Source organism: Mytilus galloprovincialis, chromosome 2 (assembly GCF_965363235.1).
Source record: "Mytilus galloprovincialis chromosome 2, xbMytGall1.hap1.1, whole genome shotgun sequence".
Lineage (NCBI taxonomy): Eukaryota > Metazoa > Mollusca > Bivalvia > Mytilida > Mytilidae > Mytilus > Mytilus galloprovincialis.
In genome coordinates, this window is record NC_134839.1 from 87,428,229 (window position 1) to 87,452,451 (window position 24,223).

General features: G+C 34.1%; 1 protein-coding gene across 2 annotated transcripts; it reads left to right on the forward strand.

The window, feature by feature from the left end:
• Window positions 1-1,400: 1,400 nt before the first annotated feature.
• On the forward strand, window positions 1,401-22,882 carry LOC143064727 (heat shock 70 kDa protein 12B-like). Of its 2 annotated transcripts, none has more exons than XM_076237779.1 (5): window positions 1,401-1,447; window positions 5,241-5,617; window positions 6,818-7,051; window positions 21,259-21,415; window positions 21,690-22,882. In XM_076237779.1, exons 2-5 carry the CDS (start codon window positions 5,291-5,293, stop codon window positions 22,760-22,762), a joined length of 1,791 nt encoding a protein of 596 aa, XP_076093894.1. In that variant the 5' UTR covers window positions 1,401-1,447; window positions 5,241-5,290; the 3' UTR covers window positions 22,763-22,882. The 2 variants fall into 2 exon arrangements, with proteins under 2 accessions (XP_076093894.1, XP_076093895.1); XM_076237780.1 differs by lacking the exon at window positions 1,401-1,447 and adding an exon at window positions 1,629-1,730.
• The last annotated feature ends 1,341 nt before the right edge of the window (window positions 22,883-24,223 follow it).

Sequence of the window (24,223 nt, forward strand, 5' to 3'; positions counted from 1 at the left end):
CCTTATGTTTATCAGCAAGCAACAGGTAACAAGTGGCAATAACATCGTCCTTCATGAAAGTAAATCAAATGATTGCAATAATTACGAAGAAGACAACAATGGTTACACTGAGTCTAAAAACTACGTTGATTACTATACACTAACAAATAACATCCAATGTGGTGAAATGGTGCGACCAATAGAGACGAAGGTAACCGACAATGATACAGCTATATTTCGAGGTGTTGTTAGAAAACAAACCAAACGAATTGTTTTGTATAATGTTATTGCCGACAAACCATACGAACTAGTAAATAGTGCCGTGAGAACGTATGCGGAACAGAAAGATGTGCATATTACGTTTACAAAACTTTTCAAAAAGCGTGAAAATAGAGGTAAATCTACATATATAATGCGCGTGAATATAAATGAAGATGACTTTTTAAACAAAATTGAAACAGACAACCAGTTCTGGCCAAAGGGAATATACTGGAGGGATTACGTCCCCTACAGCTCAAATATAAACAGCAACCCAGAAGACTCAAAATGGGACTAATTGAACAATTTTTTATACTTTTTGTAATTACTCATATGTTTCGGGTTTCTACATGGAATATGAGAGGTGCAATGTTTGGTACCTCATACTTTCAGTCTGTGTTAAATGAATCAGATGTTTGTCTATTAACAGAACATTGGTTTTTTGCTATTGTGCAATACTGTGCACCTTAAAATATTACCAACTCTGACTGAGCACACAGTTTGATTCATTTTAGCTCATTAGCTGGGCTCACTGGCTAAAAATTATCTTTACAAAGAAAACCTGCAAATCTCAGTGGCGGATCCAGAACTTTCCATTAAGGGGTGGGGGGTCTTACTGACCAGAGGGTTGCCCACTCCCGTCATGCTTCGATGATTTCATATATAATCAACTAAACTTTTCCCACTCCCTGGGTCTGTCTATGCATGCATCTGTTGAACGTTCTGAGAAATAGTACTAATACTGGCTTTTTCCCCCTCCCTTATTTGGTCCTAGACCGTTGCTTATCTGTTTATCTTTCTATCACTGGCATTTTTTTATTACATATACTACAAAGGTATAGTCTACTTTTTTATTTTAGGTTCAAATTTTGTGCTATTAACTTTAAATACATAAAAAATATCCATACTTCAAACATTTTTGTTATATGTAATCCACATCAGAGTAAACCACATTATACTTTTGGTTGCTTTCTTATTTACCTAAATTTTTTGAGTATTTTGGCTATAAAGAAGAGTTTTATTCATGTTATTTTAATATTTTCCATTTGTAAACCATATTTGACAGAAGTTTTGAATTCCGTAAATCTAAAATATATTAATAGATATTTAATTTATTATAATGTTATCATATATATATATATATAAACATTACAAACAGGGAAGTAAATTCCAACTTATAATGACGCAAGTGAAGGCTCTGAGAGAGAAGGTAAAGTCAGGGTATTATTTTCCTCAAAATAGCTTTCTCAGCGAATATAATTTTTGTTGTGAATTCAATTCATTGATTGTTGCTTGATTAGCGACTAATGACACTCAATTTCAAGTCGAAACAAAGCATAAATTTAGAAATACAAAAAGATAGGCTAGCTCTGTAAGGTGGGACCACCGAATGGAAATTTTCACGGTCACAGGGAAATAAGGGTTCATTTGATAGGGAAAGGAATGATGTATAGTAACGGGACACACACGGGAACACCGAAGTTCTAGCAAAGGTTCTTTAATGTGCAGAGAGTGTGAACTTTACTTTAATTGCATATGGCTTTGGTTTAAGCTAGGTTCACACTGCCGATCAGATCAACTCGATCAAGCCCGATCAAGAAAAATTACGTGATCGGGAGACTGGTCTGACTAAATCGACAAGAATGTTAGGGATAGTCTACCTTGCTCGTCATCGATCTAACTTTCTAGTCTTTTACCCGAGAGTTTTTGACATGTCAAAAACATTCGAGTAAGGATCGAGAAGCAAGTCACTCGAAAAGAGATCGAGAATTCGTCGAGTAGCGGTCGAATTGATCTGGAAAGGATCGTGTAGAGATCGAGTTTGGTCGGAATACAAAAAAATTACCAATCAGTTCTCGATCATTTCGACCTTTGCTCGTCTAATGTCCAATCATTTCCAGATTAACTCGACCAATGCCCGATCTCTTCTAGATCACTGCAACTTGTATATTTATAGTATCCAAGACCAACTCGACCAATACCCGATACCTTCGCGACCACATTCGACCACTCTTTGATCTCTACTCGGCCATACACAAGAACACATGACTGCTGCACGCGTACGATTATCTAAAAGTGTGTGCAGATCTGATTAACTCTCATAACTTTTCTGGATTAGTACATATGTTAGATAGCAATATACATAAACTTTACCACCCCCATTTCCTTGCTTTCTTACAAATAAAGCGTACAGTTTGTCAAACATGTGTGCATAAGTATGTAATCAGTATTTTTCATAGATTTGATATCCAGTAGTTGAATGGTTAAAGTCATTATTTTCTTTTTGCTGTATTGGCACGACCTCTATGTATTTGCCAAGAAATATTGCAAAAAGAGGGCGAAGATGTCACATATTTCCATAAAAACTTGACCCGAAGTAGAATTTCAATCCCCTGGGGTGATACCTTTTCTGACACAATTTACCAGTATACAACTTTAGATATATCTATCAAGAGATCAAGAGTGCATTTCTTTCTAACCAAAGTTTGGTAAACGTTGTGTACCGTTTTTTAAACGTTACAGAAGTAGAAACAAATACATCGTTTGGTTAGAGGGGATTAGAATTTTGAGTAATTTTAGACAATGTTTTGAGTTATGACAAGCAAGAAAACGTTAAGATAATTGATTTAATGTTAAAGTTAGAAAGAAATGCATTGTTTGAACTAACAAACGACGAACGACAAACTGTAGACGCATTTGCAGCGAGTGTATAGTTTGTCAAAGTATATGCAAACTTGCAAAAGTATGTTAGAAACAAAATTTGAAGTGATCAAAACGTGTCCTCGCTGAACAGTTTGTATCGTTACTGTTAGAAAGAAATTAGCACCAAATAAAGAATATTTGTCTTTCGTCACATTTTTGTGTGAAATTTCGTCATAAAGTGAATATTATAGCACATTTACTTAAATATTGGAAAAATCCGCCGATGCAAAGATTGCAAGATTTTCTTGTCTTCCGGAACATCTGAGATCATCCCAGGTTTTGTTGGGTTACGTCTTGCTTGGTTTTTAATTTTCTATGTTATGTGGACTGCTGTTTGTCTTCTCGTTGGTTACCGTTTCTCGCTATGGCTGTGTCGGTTTGTTTTTGACCTTTGAGTTTGATTGTTCCTTTGGTGTCCATTGCCTCTTTTTTAAAATGTTACCTCTCCTTGCAAAAGTAAAGACAAGTACTGTACATAGAGGAATTTGTGTACAGTTAAAACAATGTTGCCAGTACATTTTTGCGGAAGCAGAGATATGAGAGCTAATCAGATCTGCACACACATTTATCGAATGGTGTAGCAGTCATGTGTTCTCGTGTATGAACGAATAGAGATCGAAGAGTGGTCGAATGTGGTCGTGGAGGGATCGGGTATTGGTCGAGTTTGTCTTGGATAAAATAAATATACAAGTCGCAGTGATCTGAAAACGATCGGGCATTGGTCGAGTTGATCTTGAAATGATCGAACATTAGTCGAGCAAAGGTCAAAATGATCGAGTACTGATTGGTATAATTGTTGTATTCCGACCAAACTCGATCTCTACACGATCTTTTCCCGATCAATTCGACCGCTACTCGACGAATTCTCGATCTCTTTTCGAGTGACTTACTTCTGTATCCTTACTCGAATGTTTTTGACATGTCAACTCTCGGGTAGAAAGTCAGATTGATGACAAGCAAGGTAGACTATCCCGAACATTCCTGTCGATTGAGCCAGACCAGTCTCACGATCACGTAATTTGGCTTTGATCGGGCTTGATCGAGTTGATCTGATCGGCAGTGTGAACCTAGCTTTAAACGGTAGTACTTAACAGTTGATGTGTTTTCCGCGGTTTTGGTTTGTGATCCGATAGATCAATGACGATTGAACAGCGGTATTTACTACTATTACCTTTATTTAATAAAGTTTCAAATATTTCAAAAATACAGCTTTTTCATCATATTTTTCCTGAAAGTACCATCGAATAGTGTATACACCAGAACGGACTGTTAGATATATATTGTCTAACCCAAGGAAGTTATATTACCAAATGTATTAACCATAGGTTGAGGTGGCAACACAGATTTGGGGATAAGAATAAACCAGACCAATACAAATTAAAACATAACAGAAATTAAAATATTTACAACACAAAATTACGAACGTAAAATCAATAGAAATCTCTTTAAAAAGTAAGCGTGAATTGTTGTGTTCCGGGAAGGGTAAACTGTACATGAGAGTTACTGCAACAAATGGACGTGAATTCCATTTAAAGTCTTCATTCCTATGGGAAATAACTGTGCTCCTGTAATCGCCAACTAGTTTCTTTAGTTTCTTTGTGTGTATGAGACAGATGTCATATATGACTTATTATATTGAATCAAGCTAGCTAGTGTAATCTGACTTCTTGTTTCACTAACATGATAATTTTCTTTTGAAAAAAATATCTATAGTATGTGACTATATTAACATGATTGACAATGATAATACATCTATAAATCAAGACCAACGAAAAGAAAATGAACAACTGTGTTTCATTGCTAGGCTCCCAAAAACGAGGAATACTGTAAAGTAAGCTTTCATATCACAATGACAAATGATTAAAAAGAGAATTCAAGTGTTGATTCTCAAACAATAAATGCATAACATCGATCCTAGGAAAATATTAAAAACAATTTACAATAAATATACACAATAAATTTGTATGACAAACACGCAATGATAATTAGAAAAACAAATATGCAGAGTATATGAAATAAAAGCCAAGAGAACACACAATTGTCAAAGAGACAAGACTCAACAGATCGTTCCTAAGACTAATATCAAACAGAAAGACAATATTCACATAGTAATTGAGTTACTAAAGAATGAGCAACACAAACACCACAAAATATACGGGGTAATCCCCGGAAAGGTAAGCAAATCAACGTCCAACATTAATTAAAAATTATACTAATTTAGGTCTTCCTAGACTAAAATTTAAACAAGTAAACCTGCAATGGGGATATTAATACTAATAAAACAGTGCAATATTTTACAGAATTGAACATTTTGGAAATAATTTGAAGTGGAATTAGCATGTAGACTATCATGGAGAAGAAAGGTGATGCGTTGGTAGTTGTTGCTATCGACTTTGGTACAACTTATTCCGGATATGCCTATTCATTCCGGGCCGAATATGAGAAAGATCACACTAAAGTGTATAGCAACAGCGATTGGAGATCTGGAGACGGACTTGCTACAACCAAAACACCAACAGTCATCCTTTTCAATGAGGATAAACAGTTTTGTAAATTCGGATACGAAGCAGAGGCGAAATACAATACTTTACTAGAAGATGAAATGGCAGAAGGATGGAGATATTTCAGGAGGTTTAAGATGAGATTGTTTCGAGGAGAGGAGAAGATACTTGAACGTGTAAGAGTTATATATTCGTTTCTCTAATTCTATGGAAATATATCCCTTTCCGAACCCATTGTATAAAAAAATTTAATTAACGTGTGGCTGCCGTTGATCTCAGAAGATGATTGGCTGAGTTTAAGGGTCATAACCTTTCTTAGCTCACTGAATGAATCAAAATGTTCTAACAGGTGTTAATGAAATTGACAACTTCGTGGAAAGTGGAAGGCACTCGAAGGGGATTTTTGTTTAGAAAAAAAAGGAAAATTTATCTTTTAATCATTATAGGAGAAACAGATTATTACATAGTTACGCGTGCATTATCGGATTTATCCAATCTCGATAGTTAAAATTGATAATTTAACTATCTCGATTGGATAAATCCGATAATCCACTGGTTTCATGGCCAATGTAATAATCTATATGTATATTATTATATATTTGTCTTAAGTTATCATACAAAACACCTGTTCAAGTACACCAACATCTTTGTATATTTTTAAAGTACCCACTTAATCAAGACAAAAAATATGTAAAACCACTCTGAAATAAGTGTTAGTTATCAAATATCTTTCTTCATGTATATTAAAACTTATTAAACTAACCATACCTTCAGATTTCATAAGAAGAAAATGTATCGATGGACACTTTAACAAAATATGTTACCTACTAAAAAATTATTGTTTAGATGGAAGGTCACATGTAATGATTTATGTAACATAAGTTTAACAGAAGAAGATTTTCATCTTTATTTTATATCATGTTATTTTAAACAATTTTTGGAGATAAATTTTTGGAAGTAAATAAAGAAAAAGCTATTACATTAAAATATCTTGTCGTAAGCTACACGATAGCAGATATGTATTACTTTGGCTTAAACTATCTTATTACTTTTATTGGATTTTCAATTTTAAATCCTACTATGTATCTGAACAAAAAATGAAAGGACTTGATGTATTGTGTCGATTTATTAGAAAATTTACAAAACGAATGTATTTTACAAAGAAGTTAGAAGAAGTTAATGTTAAAAACATTTACTAGATTGATGTTTCATTTCTTAATATAATATAATTGAAAACAATACTAATTCTACACAAAGAGTTTGGACTTGTTGAAGACAATTTAACAGGCAACTGATGGAAATAAAGAAATTATAAAAAGGACACAAAAATATACCTTCAGAAAACATTTAATAAAAAATATGATTTCCCTTTACAGACAAGAGTAGACAAAATAACCAAGAATTTGATGATAGAAGACGAACAAGGAAAACCGATGTCAGCTCTGGTTGTATTTGCTGAATCTATCCAGTATCTAAAGAACCACTTCCTGGAGAACGCACAAGTTCAGGGTTTAAAGTTGGATCCTAATACTGATATCCACTGGGTGTTAACAGTCCCATCAATATGGACAGACAGGGCAAAGCAGTTCATGAGAGAAGCTGCAAAACAGGTCAGTTTCTTTATTACCCTTCAATGCCAATGCCAACGCGTAGAACTAAGATAATAAACGTGTATGCAGTCGGACATGATTACAATCTGGGCGACGACATATCTTTCTCTTTGAGATATCGAAGTTATACGAATCATGTTTGTTTAAGAGTTGAACACCAGCTACTGATTTTGTAGTCACTTGTCAATTGCCACGACCGATAAAAATTTACTGAAATTTGGCCATTTTTTAGTTTTTATATCTGTATTTGAATTCATTATAATACAGCCCAATACATGCACTACTGCATTTTTTCGCCTGTCCCAAGTCACGATGATCTAGCCTTTGTAAGTCTCATGTAGATTTTTTTTCAAATTTTGGTTCATTTGTATGTTTGTTTCGAGTTTAGCTTGGCGTTCATTTTGGTGAACTAGGATTCAGCTGAAGCCCGCCTCTGGATGGAGATTTTCTTGTTGCGTTGAGATCCAATTTGTGGCCTCCGACTGTTTTTCTGTTATTTGGTCGGGTTGTTGTAATTTTGACCCATTTACCGCTTTTCTCTATTCTAATTTAAGGTAATAATATTATTATTCTTAACGGGGTCATAAAACTTTAAATATCGAAAGACAGCCCAAAACCATACTTTTGAGTTGTTCTGGGAAATTTTGAGTATTTATCCCAAAAAAAGTTTAAAGAGGCATTGTTAACCAAAACAATGTTTGAAGCAAAGTTATGTTTTTTTTGTTTTTTTTGGATACACAATAATTCATTACTGGTTAACGATGTCCTTAATTAAAAATTTGCAATTACATGCCATAAAAACAATCAACAGCAACATGGTGTACTGAGTAACTTTACGGTTTTTATACGACCGCAAAAATTAAAAAATTTTGGTCGTATATTGGTATCACGTTGGCGTCGTCGTCTGTGTCGTCGTCGTCGTCGTCGTCCGAATACTTTTAGTTTTCGCACTCTAACTTTAGTAAAAGTTTATAGAAATCTATGAAATTTTAACACAAGGTTTATGACCACAAAAGGAAGGTTGGGATTGATTTTGGGATTTTGGTCCCAATATTTTAGGAATTAGGGGCCAAAAAGGGCCCAAATAAGCAATTTCTTGGTTTTCGCACTATAACTTTAGTATAAGTAAATAGAAATCTATGAAATTTTGACACAAGGTTTATGACCACAAAAGGAAGGTTGGGATTGATTTTGGGATTGAGGTCTGAACAGTTTAGGAATTAGGGGCCAAAAAGGGGCCCAAGTAAGCATTATTCTTGGTTTTCGCACCATAACTTTAGTATAAGTAAATAGAAATCTATGAAATTTAAACACAAGGTTTATGATCACTAAAGGAAGGTTGGGTTTGATTTTGGTAGTTTTGGTCCCAAAAGTTTAGGAATAAGGGGCCCAAAGGGTCCAAAATTGAACTTTGTTGGATTTCATCAAAAATTGAAAAATTGGAGTTCTTTGATATGCCAAATCTAACTGTGTATGTAGATTCTTAATTTTTGGTCCCGTTTTCAAATTGGTCTACATTAAGGTCAAAAGGGTCAAAAATTAAACTTAGTTTGATTTTAACAAAAATTGAATCCTTGGGGTTGTTTGATATGCTGAATCTAAAAATGTACTTAGATTTTTTATTATTGGCCCAGTTTTCAAGTTGGTCCAAATCGGGGTCCAAAATTAAACTTTGTTTGATTTCATCAAAAATTGAATAATTGGGGTTCTTTGATATGCCAAATCTAACTGTATATGTAGATTCTTAATTTTTAGTCCAATTTCAAATTGGTCTATATTAAAGTCCAAAGGGTCCAAAATTAAACTAAGTTTGATTTTAACAAAAATTAAATTCTTGGGCTTTTTTGATATGCTGAATCTAAACATGTACTTAGATTTTTGATTATGGGCCCAGTTTTCAAGTTGGTTGAAATCAGGATCCAAAATTATTATATTAAGTATTGTGCAATAGCAAGAAATTTTCAATTGCACAGTATTCAGCAATAGCAAGAATCTTCAATTGCACAGTATTGTGCAATAGGAAGAAATTTTCAATTGCACAGTATTGCACAATAGCAAGAAATCGTCAATTGCACAGTATTGTGCAATAGCAAATATTTTCAATTGCACAGTATTGCGCAATAGCAAGAAATATCTAATTGCACAATATTGTGCAATAGCAAGAAATTTTCAATTGATTGGAGTTATCTTTCTTTGTCCAGAATAGTAGTTGAATCAACTCAAATCATTGTTTTATACAATATACAATGTATATTCACATTTACTACCAACTGATAAATTAAAACAATCTTTACCATTCAGTGATAACAAGCACCTTTTGTTACATTTTAATATTTTATGATGTATTTAAATGAGTAGTTATTGTTGCAAACTCCAAAAAAAAATAGGGGGGGGGGGGTTTAAATTTTTCTCATTTCAGATTTCATAAATAAAAAGAAAATTTCTTCAAACATTTTTTTGAGAGGATCAACAGCATAGTGAATTGCTCAAAGTGCTCAAAGGCAAAAAAAATATTTTAAGTTCATTAGACCACATTCATTCTATGTCCGAAACCTATGCTGTGTCAACTATTTAATTACAATTCAAATTTAGAGCTGAATCCAGCTTGAATGTTGTGTCCATACTTGCCCCAACCGTTCATGGTTCAACCTCTGCGGTCGTATAAAGCTGCACCCTGCGGAGCATCTGGTTAGGAAATACATGTATCTATAATAATTATTTTTATTTTTCAACTTTTACAACTATGACAGTGGTTATCAAATAGTCCGTTTCTATGCATATTTTCTATTTTTTATTGCACTGCGATGTTTCTGTTTTTCCGTTGTTTTTCTCGGTTTTAGTTTGTAGTCCGGATTTGTTTTCTTTCAATCGATATATGACTTTTGAACAGCTGTATACTACTGTTGCCTTTATTCACCATATAACATGGCTAGTCAAATTGAATTTATTGATATCAGAACAATATGTATAGCTTTACTTCCGGCATACTTTTTGTCTGATAAATGATGTTCTTCTTGCACCATTATAGGATAAATTCTCAAAATTTGCCAAAATCTCTAAAAACTGCGGGGTTTGTTTTATTTTGTTGTTGTTTTGTTTTTTGTGCTATTCTAAGATATTTACGATTTTATAGATTTGTTTTCTCTCAATCGATTTATGGCTTTTGAACAGCGGTATACTACTGTTGCCTTTGTTTATGACCTATAACGTTGTTTGAACATTGACGAATATACATAAGACTGTCACACTGATGTACTACGTAAAATAGAACAAATGCATATGAAAATGTATATTTATAGTTATCATGTTGTACTCGATTGGTCTGCTATATACAAACATGTATAAATTTTAACTCATATTAAATATATAAATCAGCTCTGATTGTATTTGCTGAATCTATCCGGTATCTAAAGGACCAATTCCTACAAAACAAACAGGTGCAAGGTTTGAAGCTAATAATGATATCCACTGGGTGTTAACAGTCCCAGCAATATGGACAGACAGGGCTAAGCAGTTCATGAGAGAAGCTGCAAAACAGGTCAGTTTCTTTATTACCCTTTAATGTCAATGTCAAAGCGTAAAACTAGCTTTAAACAAGTGTGTGCAGACGTACATGCTTACCATCTGGGGGACGACATATCTGTCTATTTTAGTACCGAGTTTATACGAAGCAAGTTTGTTTGCGAGTTGAAGACCAGCTACTGATTTCGTAGTCACTTGTCAATTGCCACGGCCGACAATTATTTACCGAGATTTGATCAACGTTTTGTGTTTATATCTGTTCTTGAAATCATAATAACACAGCCCAATGCAGTTTTGCGCCTGTCCCAAGTTAAGATTATCTTGCTGTTGTTAGTCTCATGTGGATTGTTTTTCATTTTTTTTTCATTTGTACTAGAACACACACGTGATATCGCGGGTCCGTGACTGAATTAAAGTATATAACTATGCGTAAGCCTTATTTTAGTATTGGTATTGTCATCTGATAAAGTCATGCCGATTATAAGATACACAGTTTTCTCTGCTTTCAAATCTTTCTGTTTGAACCCGTCGACCTGGAACTGATCAATTATTGGTAATATTAATTATTTGGAAAACAAAAGGTCCTGGAATGAAGTATTTTTTAATCAACAGCATTGTCCTATATAAGTTATAAATAAAGTTGAATTCTTTGATTCGCTGTTTTACGTCATGCCCGCTAACAAATTGAAAACTGTACCTATACGCCTTATTTTAAGTCCAGATTTTTAGTATTCGTATTGTTATCTTAGAAAGTCTCAATGATTAAAATACTACGATAGGGAACAATTTGACAATGATTGAATTTAGTAGTGTCAACCCTGTGATTATGACCCCTGTATATAGCAAAATCCTTAATACAGCGTTTGGTGGTGCGCCTGACAGATGCGGAACGTACAGATAAGGTGATAGGTTACAGGTGAATATACTATTGGTGTCGGTATCGGATTCGACCTGGAACTTGTTAATTATTGGCAATATTATTTATGTGTAAAAAAAAAGGGTCTGGAGTGGTGTAATTTTTAATCTACACCATTGTCCTATATCAGCTATATATAAAGTTGAATTCTTTGATTTGTCGTTTTTATCCCATGACGGCTGACAAATTGGACCTCGTTATTTAAGGATTATAGATGTTTGTTTCAGAGTTTAGTTTGTCGTTCATTTTGGTGTACTAGTAAAATCAGCCATTAACGGAAATACATGTGTCTATAATAATTTTTTTTTTCATTATGTATGATATAGACTCTTTAATAATAAATTTCCAGTATCATTTTTCAACTTTTACAACTATGGCAGTTGTTATCAAAGGCATCAAATAGTCCCATTTCTATGTATATTAGCTTTTTTTATTGCCCTTCGGAGTTTCTGTTTTTCCGTTGTTTTCCTCGGCTTTAGTTTGTAGCCCGGATTGGTTTTCTCTCAATCGATATATGACTTTTGAACAGCGGAATGTTACTATTTCCTTTATTCAGCATAGAACATGGCTATAGTCAAATTGAATTTATTAATATCCGAAAAATGTGTAGCTTTACTTCCGGCATACTTTTTGTCTTGATAAACGATGTCCTTCTTGCCCCATTATGAGATAAAGCCTCGAAATTTCGTTATTGTTTTTTTTTTGTTCCTATTTTAAGGCATTTATGATTTAACAGATTTGTTTTCTCTCAATCGATTTATGACTTTTGAACAGCGGTATACTACTGTTGCCTTTATTTATGACCTGTTCAGAAATGACCCATAACATTGTTTGAACATTGTTTGACTGTCATACTGATGTACTACGTTAAATAGAACAAATGAATATGAAAATGTATATTTATATCTCATATATGTTATGATGGTATGATACTAAACCCCTCACGGGAAGGATTGTGCCTGATATTCATATGATGAAGATATAATCTTTCAATCAGTTTAATTGAAGTCTGGAGCTGGCATGTCAGTTAACTGCTAGTGGCCTGATGTTATTTATGTATTATTGTCATTTTGTTTATTTTCTTTGGTTACATCTTCTGACATCAGACTCGGACTTCTCTTGAACTGAATTTTAATGTGCGTTTTGTTATGCGTTTACTTTTCTGCATTGGCTAGAGGTATAGGGGGAGGGTTGAGATCTCATAAACATGTTAAGCCCCGCCGCATTTTTGCGCCTGTCCCAAGTCAGGAGCATCTGGCCTTTGTTAGTCTTTATTTTAGTTTAGTTATTATTTTTAATTTTAGTTTCTTGTGTACAATTTGGAGTTTAGTATGGCGTTCATTATCACTGAACTAGTATATATATTTATTTAGGGGCCAGCTGAAGGACGCCTCCAGGTGCGGGAATTTCTCGCTGCATTGTAGACCTTTTGGTGACCTTCTGCTGTTGTCTTCTTTATGGTCGGGTTGTTGTCTTTTTGACACATTCCCCATTTCCATTCTCAATTTTATCGTTTTGTACTCGATTGCACTGTTATATATAAACATGTATGTATTTTAACTCTTATTACGCAAGTTACGGCTGATCTGTATTTTGAAAAGGATTTGTGCTTTGTGAACATAATTCCAATTAAGAGAGAACTGAAACATTGAGACAGTTTTTTAATTTGACAGACGAATGGGTATTTAAACCATTTAAAACACAAGTGCTAAAAGCAATCGTTCCACACGCAAGTTATATTCTTTTTCAAGTAGTATATTGAGCGAAAACAAACAACTGATACGTAAAAAAGAAACTGACATGCTAGAGTAAAACACAAAAATAGACAATCAATAGTATTCGAAACACAATGAACAAAACAGCCCCATAAAAATCCGGGGAATCTCATGTACTCCACAAAAGTTAGAATTTTCTGTTATCCTGTTACACAGGTGGCACCCATAGTGTTACCAATGACAGTAAATAACCGGTGATACGTCTTAATACGTTCAAATTCATGGAGAAGAGGACGGGGTTGAGGTTATGTTATCTGTGTAACAAATATTCAATAACGGGTTACCAACTCGTGATGGCGTCCGTAAACTTTTTTCAAATGAATGATTTCAACTTCGCCAATTAGTACTCTTAATTCAATAGTTTCCTTGTAAGCAATAACTCTTTATCAAGGAAATCATGATAGGAAATGCAATCGCTGAAAATAACAAAAGCTAGGATATTTATTTTCCGTATGTTGGCGCTCCTGGAATGTTGCTATATAGGAATGAACAGTTAACCAATGGGATGCTGAAATTATATCTCTTGTAGTAAAGTTTTGTTGTCAATAGATCCCCATTGTCAATATCTTTAGATGTAAGTCAGGTGGTGAGGTAGACTTGACTGTGTCTGATGTATCTTTTATTTCAAGTTTGATTGGATAAATCTGTTAAAAAAAGTCAACAAATTTGGAGTTATTTTTAAAAGAACATCATCTCTAAAGCGAAACGTGACGTAAAAGAATAATGATATCTTCTTTTCATTCATCCTAGGAATCTTATGCATGAATTAGGCATTATATGAATAGAGAAAAAGTCGACAAGAAGAGAAGCATAGTTATTAATAAAATGATGGGAAAAAAACTTGATGTTAATCAATATTACGGAACCGCAAACAATTGTCATAAAAGTGGGAGGTAAAGCTAGCTATAAAACCAGGTCAGAAATATGACAGTTTGTTTCTGACTCGTTCTGTGTAAATTATTTTATGGGCATCCTCTTTTTAAATTTGACTTGGAGTTCGGTATTTTTGTTATACTTTTTAATCAACAATTTTATCAAGAATCGTAAACTGTTGTTTCTACAATATATTCCTACGTAATAAAATTAAGTAAAGTTGTTGGCTTGTTTATCATATCGATGTACCAGTTGTTAATTTTTCTTGAGCGTACTATACCCAACATCATGACAGTCGTACAAAGCAACTTGTCGAAATCAATTTTATTTTGAACCGTATTCCACGGCTCAACTATATTCAACAATAAAGTACCGTTTGGTGTTTATAATGTAACTGTGTCCTAAAACGATTACATTGTCATTACACAAATGACATTGTTTCGACTACAACCACACGCCAATCTTTCTCATAAAGGACAGTTGGTTGGATAAACGTGGTGGATTGCCACGTCTATATTAAACTGATCAGCTTGGCGTCCTGGCCCAAACTAGTGTCTTTGCTGACTGTCATTACTGCAGTAGGCCAGGATCCCAAGCTACTATTGATTGAGAAAGAATATTTTGCAAGTATTTTGTGGGGATAAGTTCATCAACTAATTATTTAAAAAATAGGACGCAAAAGTCGAAACAAGCACTAGCTAACAATACAGAATATATGAACCTGTTACAGCAAGAGGTTCTCTACGTGTACCCTAAATTTTGTTATGTGGACATATGGTCTTGGTAGATAAAGTCGCATCGACAATGTAGGAACCCCCCCCCCCCCCCCCCCCCACCTTTTATGAAAGTTTCTGGATTCGTCACAGTGTTTTACAAAAGAATATTAACGCACGTAGTGTAAATGTATTAATTTCAATTTACAAAGAGGTGCACTTTTTAACTGACGTTTACAAAATAGAACTCCTGATCACTTCTCTGTTTTCATATGTAAATGAAATCAAATTTACGATTCCAGAATTTTCTTCACAGTTGATTATTATTTGAAACATCAGTACTAAATATATATTGCTGATTTTTTGTTTTCTTATGCACCCATTTCCTTTTTCTTTTTTATGAATAAATGACAATGTTGTATTGACAACAAAAGAGGCTATTACATAATCAAATGTTTTAATCCTAATTCAAAGTAAAGTTGAAATTGACAAACAGCTTTGTAACCACTGTCATGATGTTTTCATTCTTGATTTTGTTTAGTGTTGTTTCTTTTTTCTTTTTTTTTATCTTCTTACCCCTCCCCCTTCTAAATAAGAAGATGAGGTATGATGACCAATGAGACAACTCTCCGCCATCCAAGTCACAATTTGTAAAAGTAAACCAGTACAGTTTAAGTAATTTCTTCAACACGGAGCATTGGCTCACAACGAGCAGTAAGCTATTAATAGCCCCAAAAATTACTAGTTTTAAACCATTAAAACGGGAAAACCAACGGTCTAATCTACATAAAAAAAAACGAGAAACAAGAAACACTTATAAACTTATCAACAAATGACAACCACTGAACATCAGTTTCCTGAATTAGGACAGGTGCAAATAAATGCAGCGGATTTAAACGTTGTAATAGGTACATACCTTAACCCTTACCTTCACTCTTACTGAAACCTATTTTTACTCGTCTTTTCGGGTTGAATAAAAAGATTTTTTCAAACTATTTGAATAGATAATTCCCGCGGCACGCAGTAAAGCGTGAATTTATTGTCTTCTCGGTAAGGTATTTCCGAGGCGTAGGAATTTTTGGCGCCAAAAATTGTAGTGGTAAATAGATGGTTATATGAGTATCATTTCTAGCCTTGCGTTCGTACTGTGTACATCAAATTTTTTCTGAGTGCCAGTTCCTCATAATGGACCCCATGGACATTGAAACTAACGTTAAGAGGATAGTTGGAGAAGAAATTCAAAGGTCTCAAAATGATTTCTTAAGCAAGTTAGATGGCATTTTCACGTCAAGATTGCAGGCATTTGGCAACCAACAAAAAGAGCGTTCGGAGGCGCAGATGTGTAAACTTCAAACTGACATTTTAACGGCAGATACATACAAGTTCCAGAAAAAGAGCTGTGAAGACCAGTTCAAGTTCAACAAGAAGATGAACGTGACACTAAAGGAAGCAGAATCTTGTTTGGATTCTTCAGATGACAAGTCCGCTCACGCTAAACAGTGAAGGTATAGAACTTTTAGCTTATCATCAAAAACTAGTTAAAATGGCTGATTCGTCTGAACATGGTTGGAGAGTAGTCCAAGAATATACGTCAAACCCGCTGGCCGATGATTCGGAAGACGACAGGAAGATCATGAGGGCAACATCGCGTGCAGAGAGAAAGGCGAAAGTAGAAAAATCCAAAAAGAAGCGTTCAACTCCATATTCTAGACCTTCAACTTCAGTAGATAATGGTAACAACAGTGGTGGCGTAAAGTCAGTTAGGAGGCCAGTAGTGTGTTATAACTGTTATAAACCAGGCCATTGGCAGTTTGAATGTCCAGAAAAGAATAAGAAGTTAAGTACACATAGTAATTTATTGTTATATAATGATGTGTATAGAAATAGTAATTCTTTAAGTTTTTTCATTGATGAAAGTTTAACATTGAAAACAGCTAATTTAAACAAAGCTCACTTACTAGATTCTGGCAATGATAGTATTTGTTTACTCAACCGTGAGGAATGTGTAGATCAATTGTCTAGACATTTAAATACACCCACGAAATTGATCAGTCCCGTAGGTAAACTCAGCTCATCGATACACAAATGGAAACAAGCGGGTGCGACTGATTATATTTTACAGGTAATAGAAAAAGGTTACGGTATACCTTTTAAAGAACTTCCTGAAAATGTATTTTTGCCTAATAACAAATCTTCGAGAGACAATGGAGATTTTGTTGCAAGCGAGATATCTAAATTATTAGAAAAAGGTTGTATTTCTAAGGTTGATAATAAGCCATTCGTTATTAATCCGCTTACGGTAGCTTTTAATAGATTACAAAAACCTAGATAAGTGTTAGATTGCAGGCACATTAACAGTTGCATACACCAATTTAAATTTAAATTTGAAGATGCATCGGTGGCAAGAGAATTATTTGAAAAGGGAGATTATCTATTTAGATATGATTTAAAAAGTGCATATCATCATATTGAAATAAGAGAGGAGCACAAGCAATATTTAGGTTTTAGTTGGGTTATTGACGGAGTGGCTAACTACTTTGTTTTCAATGTTCTTCCTTTTGGTATTGCAAGTGCAGGACATATTTTTACAAAAGTTTTGAAAGAGGTGGTTAAGTACTGGAGAAAACAGGGATTAAAGATAATTATGTATCTTGATGATGGTTTGGGTGGAGCTAGTGATTTAGTTTCTGCTAAAAGAGCTAGTGATTATATCAGAAAGAGTTTGTCTGACTTTGGTTTTCTTATAGCTGAGGACAAATGTATTTGGTATCCACAACAAAACTTGATTTGGATAGGTTTAGTGTGGGATATGTATTTAGGTAGAATTCAGATTACTCAAGAGCGAGTGGATAGGTTGTTATTAAGTATTGTAAAAATTCTAGATGGTGTCAGTAAAGGGAAAATTTTATACAGAGCAAAACTGGTTGCTTGTATTGTTGGACAAATTATTTCAATGCAGGTTGTTTTTGGAAGTCTGGTAAGATTAAGGACAAGGGAATTATACCAGTGTATAGTTCTTAGAGCCAGTTGGAAGTCACTGGTTGCTTTGACAGCTCCAGCGGTTGGTGAGCTTAGATTTTGGTTAAATTCAGTAAATGATCTGAATGAGATGGGTGTGAATCTGCATGAGTCAGATTTGTATGATCTTAAGGCTTATACGGATGCATCAGATATTGGTTTTGGGGGATTTGTTGTCCCTGCTATTGATAGCAATAGTGCTGAGTCGGTCTGTGACTCTAGCGATGTTCAGATGAACAGTAGTCTGATAACGCCCAGAAATAGTTTGCACACTGTAGTGGGTAGTTGGGCAGATCATGAGAGGATCAAGAGTTCTACATGGCATGAACTCGAGGCAGTCAATAGAACAGTTAAAAGTTATCTGCACTTGCTTAAAAATCAGACATTACAAATTAATACAGATAATAAGAATGTTACTACCATAGTAAAAAACGGGAGTAGGAAAACCGACCTTCAGGTTTTAGCATGTGAATTGCACACATTATGCTATGAAAACAGTTGTAAAATTACGACACAATGGATACCTAGAGATCAAAATAAAGTGGCCGACAATCTGAGTAGATACTCAGATTGTGATGACTGGGGTATCAGTACTGAAGTCTTTAATAGCTTAGATAGTATATGGGGTATTCATACAGTGGACAGATTTGCCACAGACTATAACACTAAATGTACAAGATTTAATTCTAAATTTTTGTGTAATTGTGCAGAAGCAGTAGATACTTTTAAACCAAATTGGAAAGGCGAAAACAATTGGGTCGTCCCACCGCCTAATTTGGTTTGTAAAGTTAATAGAAAAATTTTGGAAGACGAGGCAAACGGTACTTTAGTAGTTCCTTTTTGGAAATCTGCGCCTTATTGGGTGTTATTGTGTGAATCAAACGGGAATTTTAAACGTTTTATAAACAACAAAAAATTCTTGACAGAAGATAATTCTGTTATTACAGGAAGAGGTAATAATGGTTTATTTGGGAAACAAGGGGCATTAACGATGCTTGCATTTAAGATAAGATTTGATTGATGTGTTTTTTATTTTTGGAACAGGCTTAAACATTGAGCAGTTTGTGCACGAAGCCGTGGAGGACAGTGGAATTGAAGAGGGACATTCGTTACATAATTTAGTGAGGAGTTTATCTACACGGTTACTAGATGCCAGAAGTGAAAGTACTGATAAAAAATATTATTACGGTTTTATGAAATGGAAAAGATTTTGTATAGAACATAGTTTACTTTCTTTGCCAGCATCGCCAATTCATATAGCATTATATTTTGTACATTTATTAGATAATGGTGGTACATTTAGTACTGTTAACACTGCTTTTTACTCCGTTAAGTGGGCTCACGAAATGTGTGGTCAGTTAGATCCAACTAGCAACACATTTGTGAAAAATTTACTCGAGTCTGCTAAGCGAACTGCAAAAAACCCTGTCAACAAGAAAGATCCAGTGTCGAAAGATATTTTAATTGATTTATGTAGTATGTATCAATATTCCAATGATTTAACAGTTGTACGAGATCTTGTCATGATTTTGTTAAGTTTTAGTGCTTTTCTACGTTTTAGTGAATTGAGTCAATTGAAATGCAATGATGTCACAATTAAAGAAGGTTATTTGGTACTTAAAATTAGGAAGAGTAAGACTGACCAGTATAGAGCTGGAGATGAGGTGTTGGTATCTAAGGGGCAGTCTTTAGCTTGTCCTTATTCTATGTTTTTAAGATATCTTGGTTTGGCGAATATTGAAATATCCACAGACATGTATTTATTTCGTCCTTTGTATAGATCTAAAGATAAATGTGGTTTGATTAAGGTTAACAGGCCTATAAGTTATACTACTGCAAGAGAATGTATGATAAAGCGTTTGAAAATGGTCGCTCCAGAGCTTAACCTTGGTTTACATTCTTTACGGTCAGGAGGTGCCACTTCGGCTGCTAATGCAGGTGTTAATGACAGGTGTTGGAAAAGACACGGAAGGTGGAAGAGTGATTCAAGTAAGGATGGTTATGTAGCAGATTCGGTTGCTAACCGATTACAAGTTTCAGAGCATTTAGGTTTATAAATTGTTATTGTGTTCAAAATGTTTTGCTGTTTAGCTGTCCTTTATTTGAAGGTTTTTGTTTTGTACATTACTGTGATTATTACCAATTGGTCAGTTTTTTCTTTATACTCTATCTTTGTTGTTCTATAAACGCAGCGAGCTAGTCAACAAACTTAAGTTTGTAGTTGAGTTATTTTTCTTAGATGCTAAGGTACATGAGTATAGAGAAGACTAGATAATTCCCGCGGCACGCAGTAAAGCGTGAATTTATTGTCTTCTCGGTAAGGTATTTCCGAGGCGTAGGAATTTTTGGCGCCAAAAATTGTAGTGGTAAATAGATGGTTATATGAGTATCATTTCTAGCCTTGCGTTCGTACTGTGTACATCAATTTTTTTCATATAAGCATAAAGAATGCTCAATTTGACAATTGTAAATTGTTAATGGTCTGTTATATATAGTTTTTATATATATGGTATGGCTATATAGACGTAATCGGATTTGGATTATATGTTGTCTTATAAATTTTTTATAGCCGTAGTCTTCGGACTAAAACTCCCTTTTATTAAGTTAGATTGAGCATTTTTTTGGTACATGAACATTTATGTTATATTAGTGCGGTCTAACACTTAGTTTCGCTTGGCATTGACAAAAGGACACAGGTTTCCAAATTGGTTTTTCCTGATCGGCCACGAAACAGTATTTTGTGTGTTTTGAATATTGATAATTTGGAAGATGATGGCAAATAGTATTTTGTATATATGTTATGTTGTTATAATATTGCTGTATTGTAATAAAGCGGCAGCTCAGAAAAGATATACGCAGCGAGCTAGTCAACAACCTTAAGTTTGTAGTTGAGTTATTTTTCTTAGATGCTAAGGTACATGAGTATAGAGAAGACTAATTATTTCTGTCGTTTCAGTAACACATTTACAGGTATACTACTTGTAACAACAAATAATAAGATCAAAGAGCAAGAAATTTTTTTATTTCGTGAAAGACAATCTGGTTTTATATTTGACGTGTTTGCACATGTTTATGCCATCCAAAAATTAAAAAAAAAGATTTCACTTCAGAAAATTCGAAACCACTCCTGGTCAAGAAATGTAGTTCACATGATTTAAAAAAAATCGTTATGAGGAAAAACTAGGTACCTATAGTTTTTGTCTATCGATTTATGAGTTTTAAACATCGGTATACTACTGTTGCCTTTATTTATCAGTACCTTTATACTGCAGTATAAAATGGACATAATTAGACGGGGAAACCTTCAGTTGAAAAAAAAAAATTCAATTCAACACAACTAACCAAACACGCTAACAATTAAACACAAAGAACATTGTGTGTACTTTATAGGCTGGTATTCCAGATGATATGTTGACCCTTGCATATGAACTAGAGGCTGTTGCTTTATACTATAAGGAATTGACTGTACAGAAAAAAGAAGGAGCAGAATCAAGTTTATTATCATCGTTTGAACCAGGGCAACAATTCCTTGTGCTAGATTGGGGAGGTATCAAAAACGTTTCATATTAGCACACTTAGTATATGAATTCTATTTAAGTTGTTCAAGTTTTATTTTATAAAATAAAAGCAATGAGAGTCGATCATATATCTTATTTTAACATATCAACCAAGAAAGCTCACCAAATCTAAGGAAAACAAATAAATCTATGTACACAAAGCAAGTTCCTTGTGATATTATTCAAACGTCTTTAAAAGCTTGAATTATTTCTTTAAAAATATTTAGAATTTTTATTCATATTTTGTTTACTGACTTTTTTCAGGTGGGACAGTAGATGTGACAGCATACCAAGTTCAAAACGATGGTGATCTTAGGGAACTTCAACGACCAACTGGTGGACCATGGGGTGGTACATACGTTGATAATCAATACACGACCTTCCTCAAAGAGCTTTTTGGTGCTGATATATGGAGCGAATATTCAAAAGAGAATCCTGAAGATGTTTTAGAAATTCAACGAAGATTTCAGGCAAAGAAGAAAAGTGTTAATGCCTCAGCTGATGACCAAACAACAATATCATTTCCAGCTTCTTTTTTTGCAAAATATCAGATTGCTAAGAATTGTTCATCTTTTGAAGAAAGCATTAAAAAATCAGAATTTGCAAAAACGATAAAAGTAAAAAAAGACAAACTTAGGTTTGATCACCAGCTTGTTAAAGCATTTTTCCGGATGCCAATAGATTCCATAGTAGCTCATGTTAAAGAAATAATTAATGAAAGTAAAAAGAAAGGAAGAGATATAAAGACCATTCTAATGGTTGGTGGCTTTTCAGATTCCTCTATTTTAAGCCAAAGAATAATATCAGAATTTAAACGGATAACAGTGATATGTCCAACAGAAGCTGTAAATGCAATCGTTAAAGGTGCAGTTATTTTTGGCCATAATCCAAATTTGATTTCCGAGCGCATTTCACCTCTTACATATGGCATTAGTGTTAACACAGCATTTAACAATAAAGTTCACCCAGCGAAACTGAAGGTTGTATACGATGGAAAGGAGATGTGCACTGATATTTTCCAGCCGATTGTACAAATAGGACATCCAATAAGGGTTGGAAAGGAAATTTTCAAACATACATGTTTGCCTACCCGTGCACTTGATACTGAAGCCACAATTGAAATTTATGAAAGTAGCAGCGAATGTCCGATGTATACTATTGACAAAGGAGTTCGACGACTTGGTGATTTAACAGTGTCCATTCCGGATACATCAAAAGGCAAAAACCGTCCTATTAAAGTTGAGGTTTCATTTGGGTATACTGAAATAGTAGTATGTGCATTTGAAGAAGGAACTGAAACGCAGACTACAGCAACATTTGATTGTTTGCTCAATTGACACATTATGTGCAGAATATGCATGAAATTTTGCTAAAAAATGTTAGTAAACAATTTAATTGACGGACATCGGCATTGTAAACTTCGGTTGTTTAATATGATGAATACATTTTTGATTTTATAGTAGGGTTTGTTTCATTGACAAAAAATCTAAAATTGAAAGAAGGTATACATACATGCATGACCAAATATTGTAAACTAACTTGACAAGCACAATTTCAAGTAATTTCATTTAATTGATGTTCTTTATATAAAGGCAACAGTAGTATACCGATGTTCAAAACTCATAAATCGACAGAAAAAAAACAAATCCGGGTCTTAAACCAAAACCGAGGGAAACGCATCAAATACAAGAGGAGAATGACGACACATCATTAAAATGTAACACACACAGAAACGAACTAAGCATTATACAAAATTCGATGAGGATAACAAATATAAAAAAAAATCCGTAACTCTTTCTCCCGGGACCGGCCATGTAATTATTCTTGTCGGGACTTCCTGCTTCTTGCTGTTAATGTCATATAATAATTTGAAAAATAGTTCAAAGATATTCAACGGTCTTTATTTAAATGTTCAAAAGTCACAAATACATCACGAGACATCTTCACAGAGTAAGGAGTCCAATTTAAAAGTTCGAGCGGAGCATGCAGGCACACATTACAGGAAGGTAAATGTGGTAAAAGTCATCCAGTACACGGCAGTAGATTTTCCAAATCTGTAAAGTAGTCCAAGTAAGTGTTCCCAACATTTAATTCCATGTGGTTTAGTTACGATCAAAATTATCAGCAAAACAGTCAATATAATTCCAATGTTCCCTCAATGTGGCCAGCTATCCACGCACTGAAACAATTACAGTTTCATCTCCCATATACTGTCAGACACTTGAATAAATTTAGAAGCACATTCTTCTTATAAAATCCTGACTCACAAAGAGTCTATAAAAGTCTATAATACACGAACACTGAACCACTTGATCTGGTGCCCCAATATGTGATTTTATTTATGGTATTACTTTAACCATATAAAACACACATTTCTATACTGGAATCCATACAAACTGATTGTTTGTTTATCAAATATTTCAAAAATTAGAAAGTTATATAAAACAATTGGACTGTATAATAAATCATTCCTTGTATTCCAGTAATCCCAAAACAATATCCTTAACTATGTAGACAGCATACCCATGGTGAACCAATCAGGTCATAAAAATACATACGCAAAAAGACTAACCAATAGTCCATACCCATCCTAGTACCATTCTCCAGCACATAAGGTATATCCACATTTGCCTGTTTGTACCACCGAAAGCAGCTTCCCACAGTTACTGAGTGTACTTTCTTCTTTTTAGCAATAATCCAGCACAAGTCGTACAAGACAACCCTATTCCAGCTGTATGACAAAAATGTCATTTTAATCCAAATCCTCGCTTTATCCAAAATTTCTACATTTACTAAAG

Coding starts and splice junctions, on each gene's coding strand:
- LOC143064727 (XM_076237779.1), top strand. CDS start 5,291: ATGGAGAAGAAAGGTGATGCGTTGGTAGTTGTTGCTATCGACTTTGGT. Junction 7,052..21,258: donor TGAGAGAAGCTGCAAAACAG/GTCAGTTTCTTT, acceptor TGTACTTTATAG/GCTGGTATTCCAGATGATAT. Junction 21,416..21,689: donor CCTTGTGCTAGATTGGGGAG/GTATCAAAAACG, acceptor GACTTTTTTCAG/GTGGGACAGTAGATGTGACA.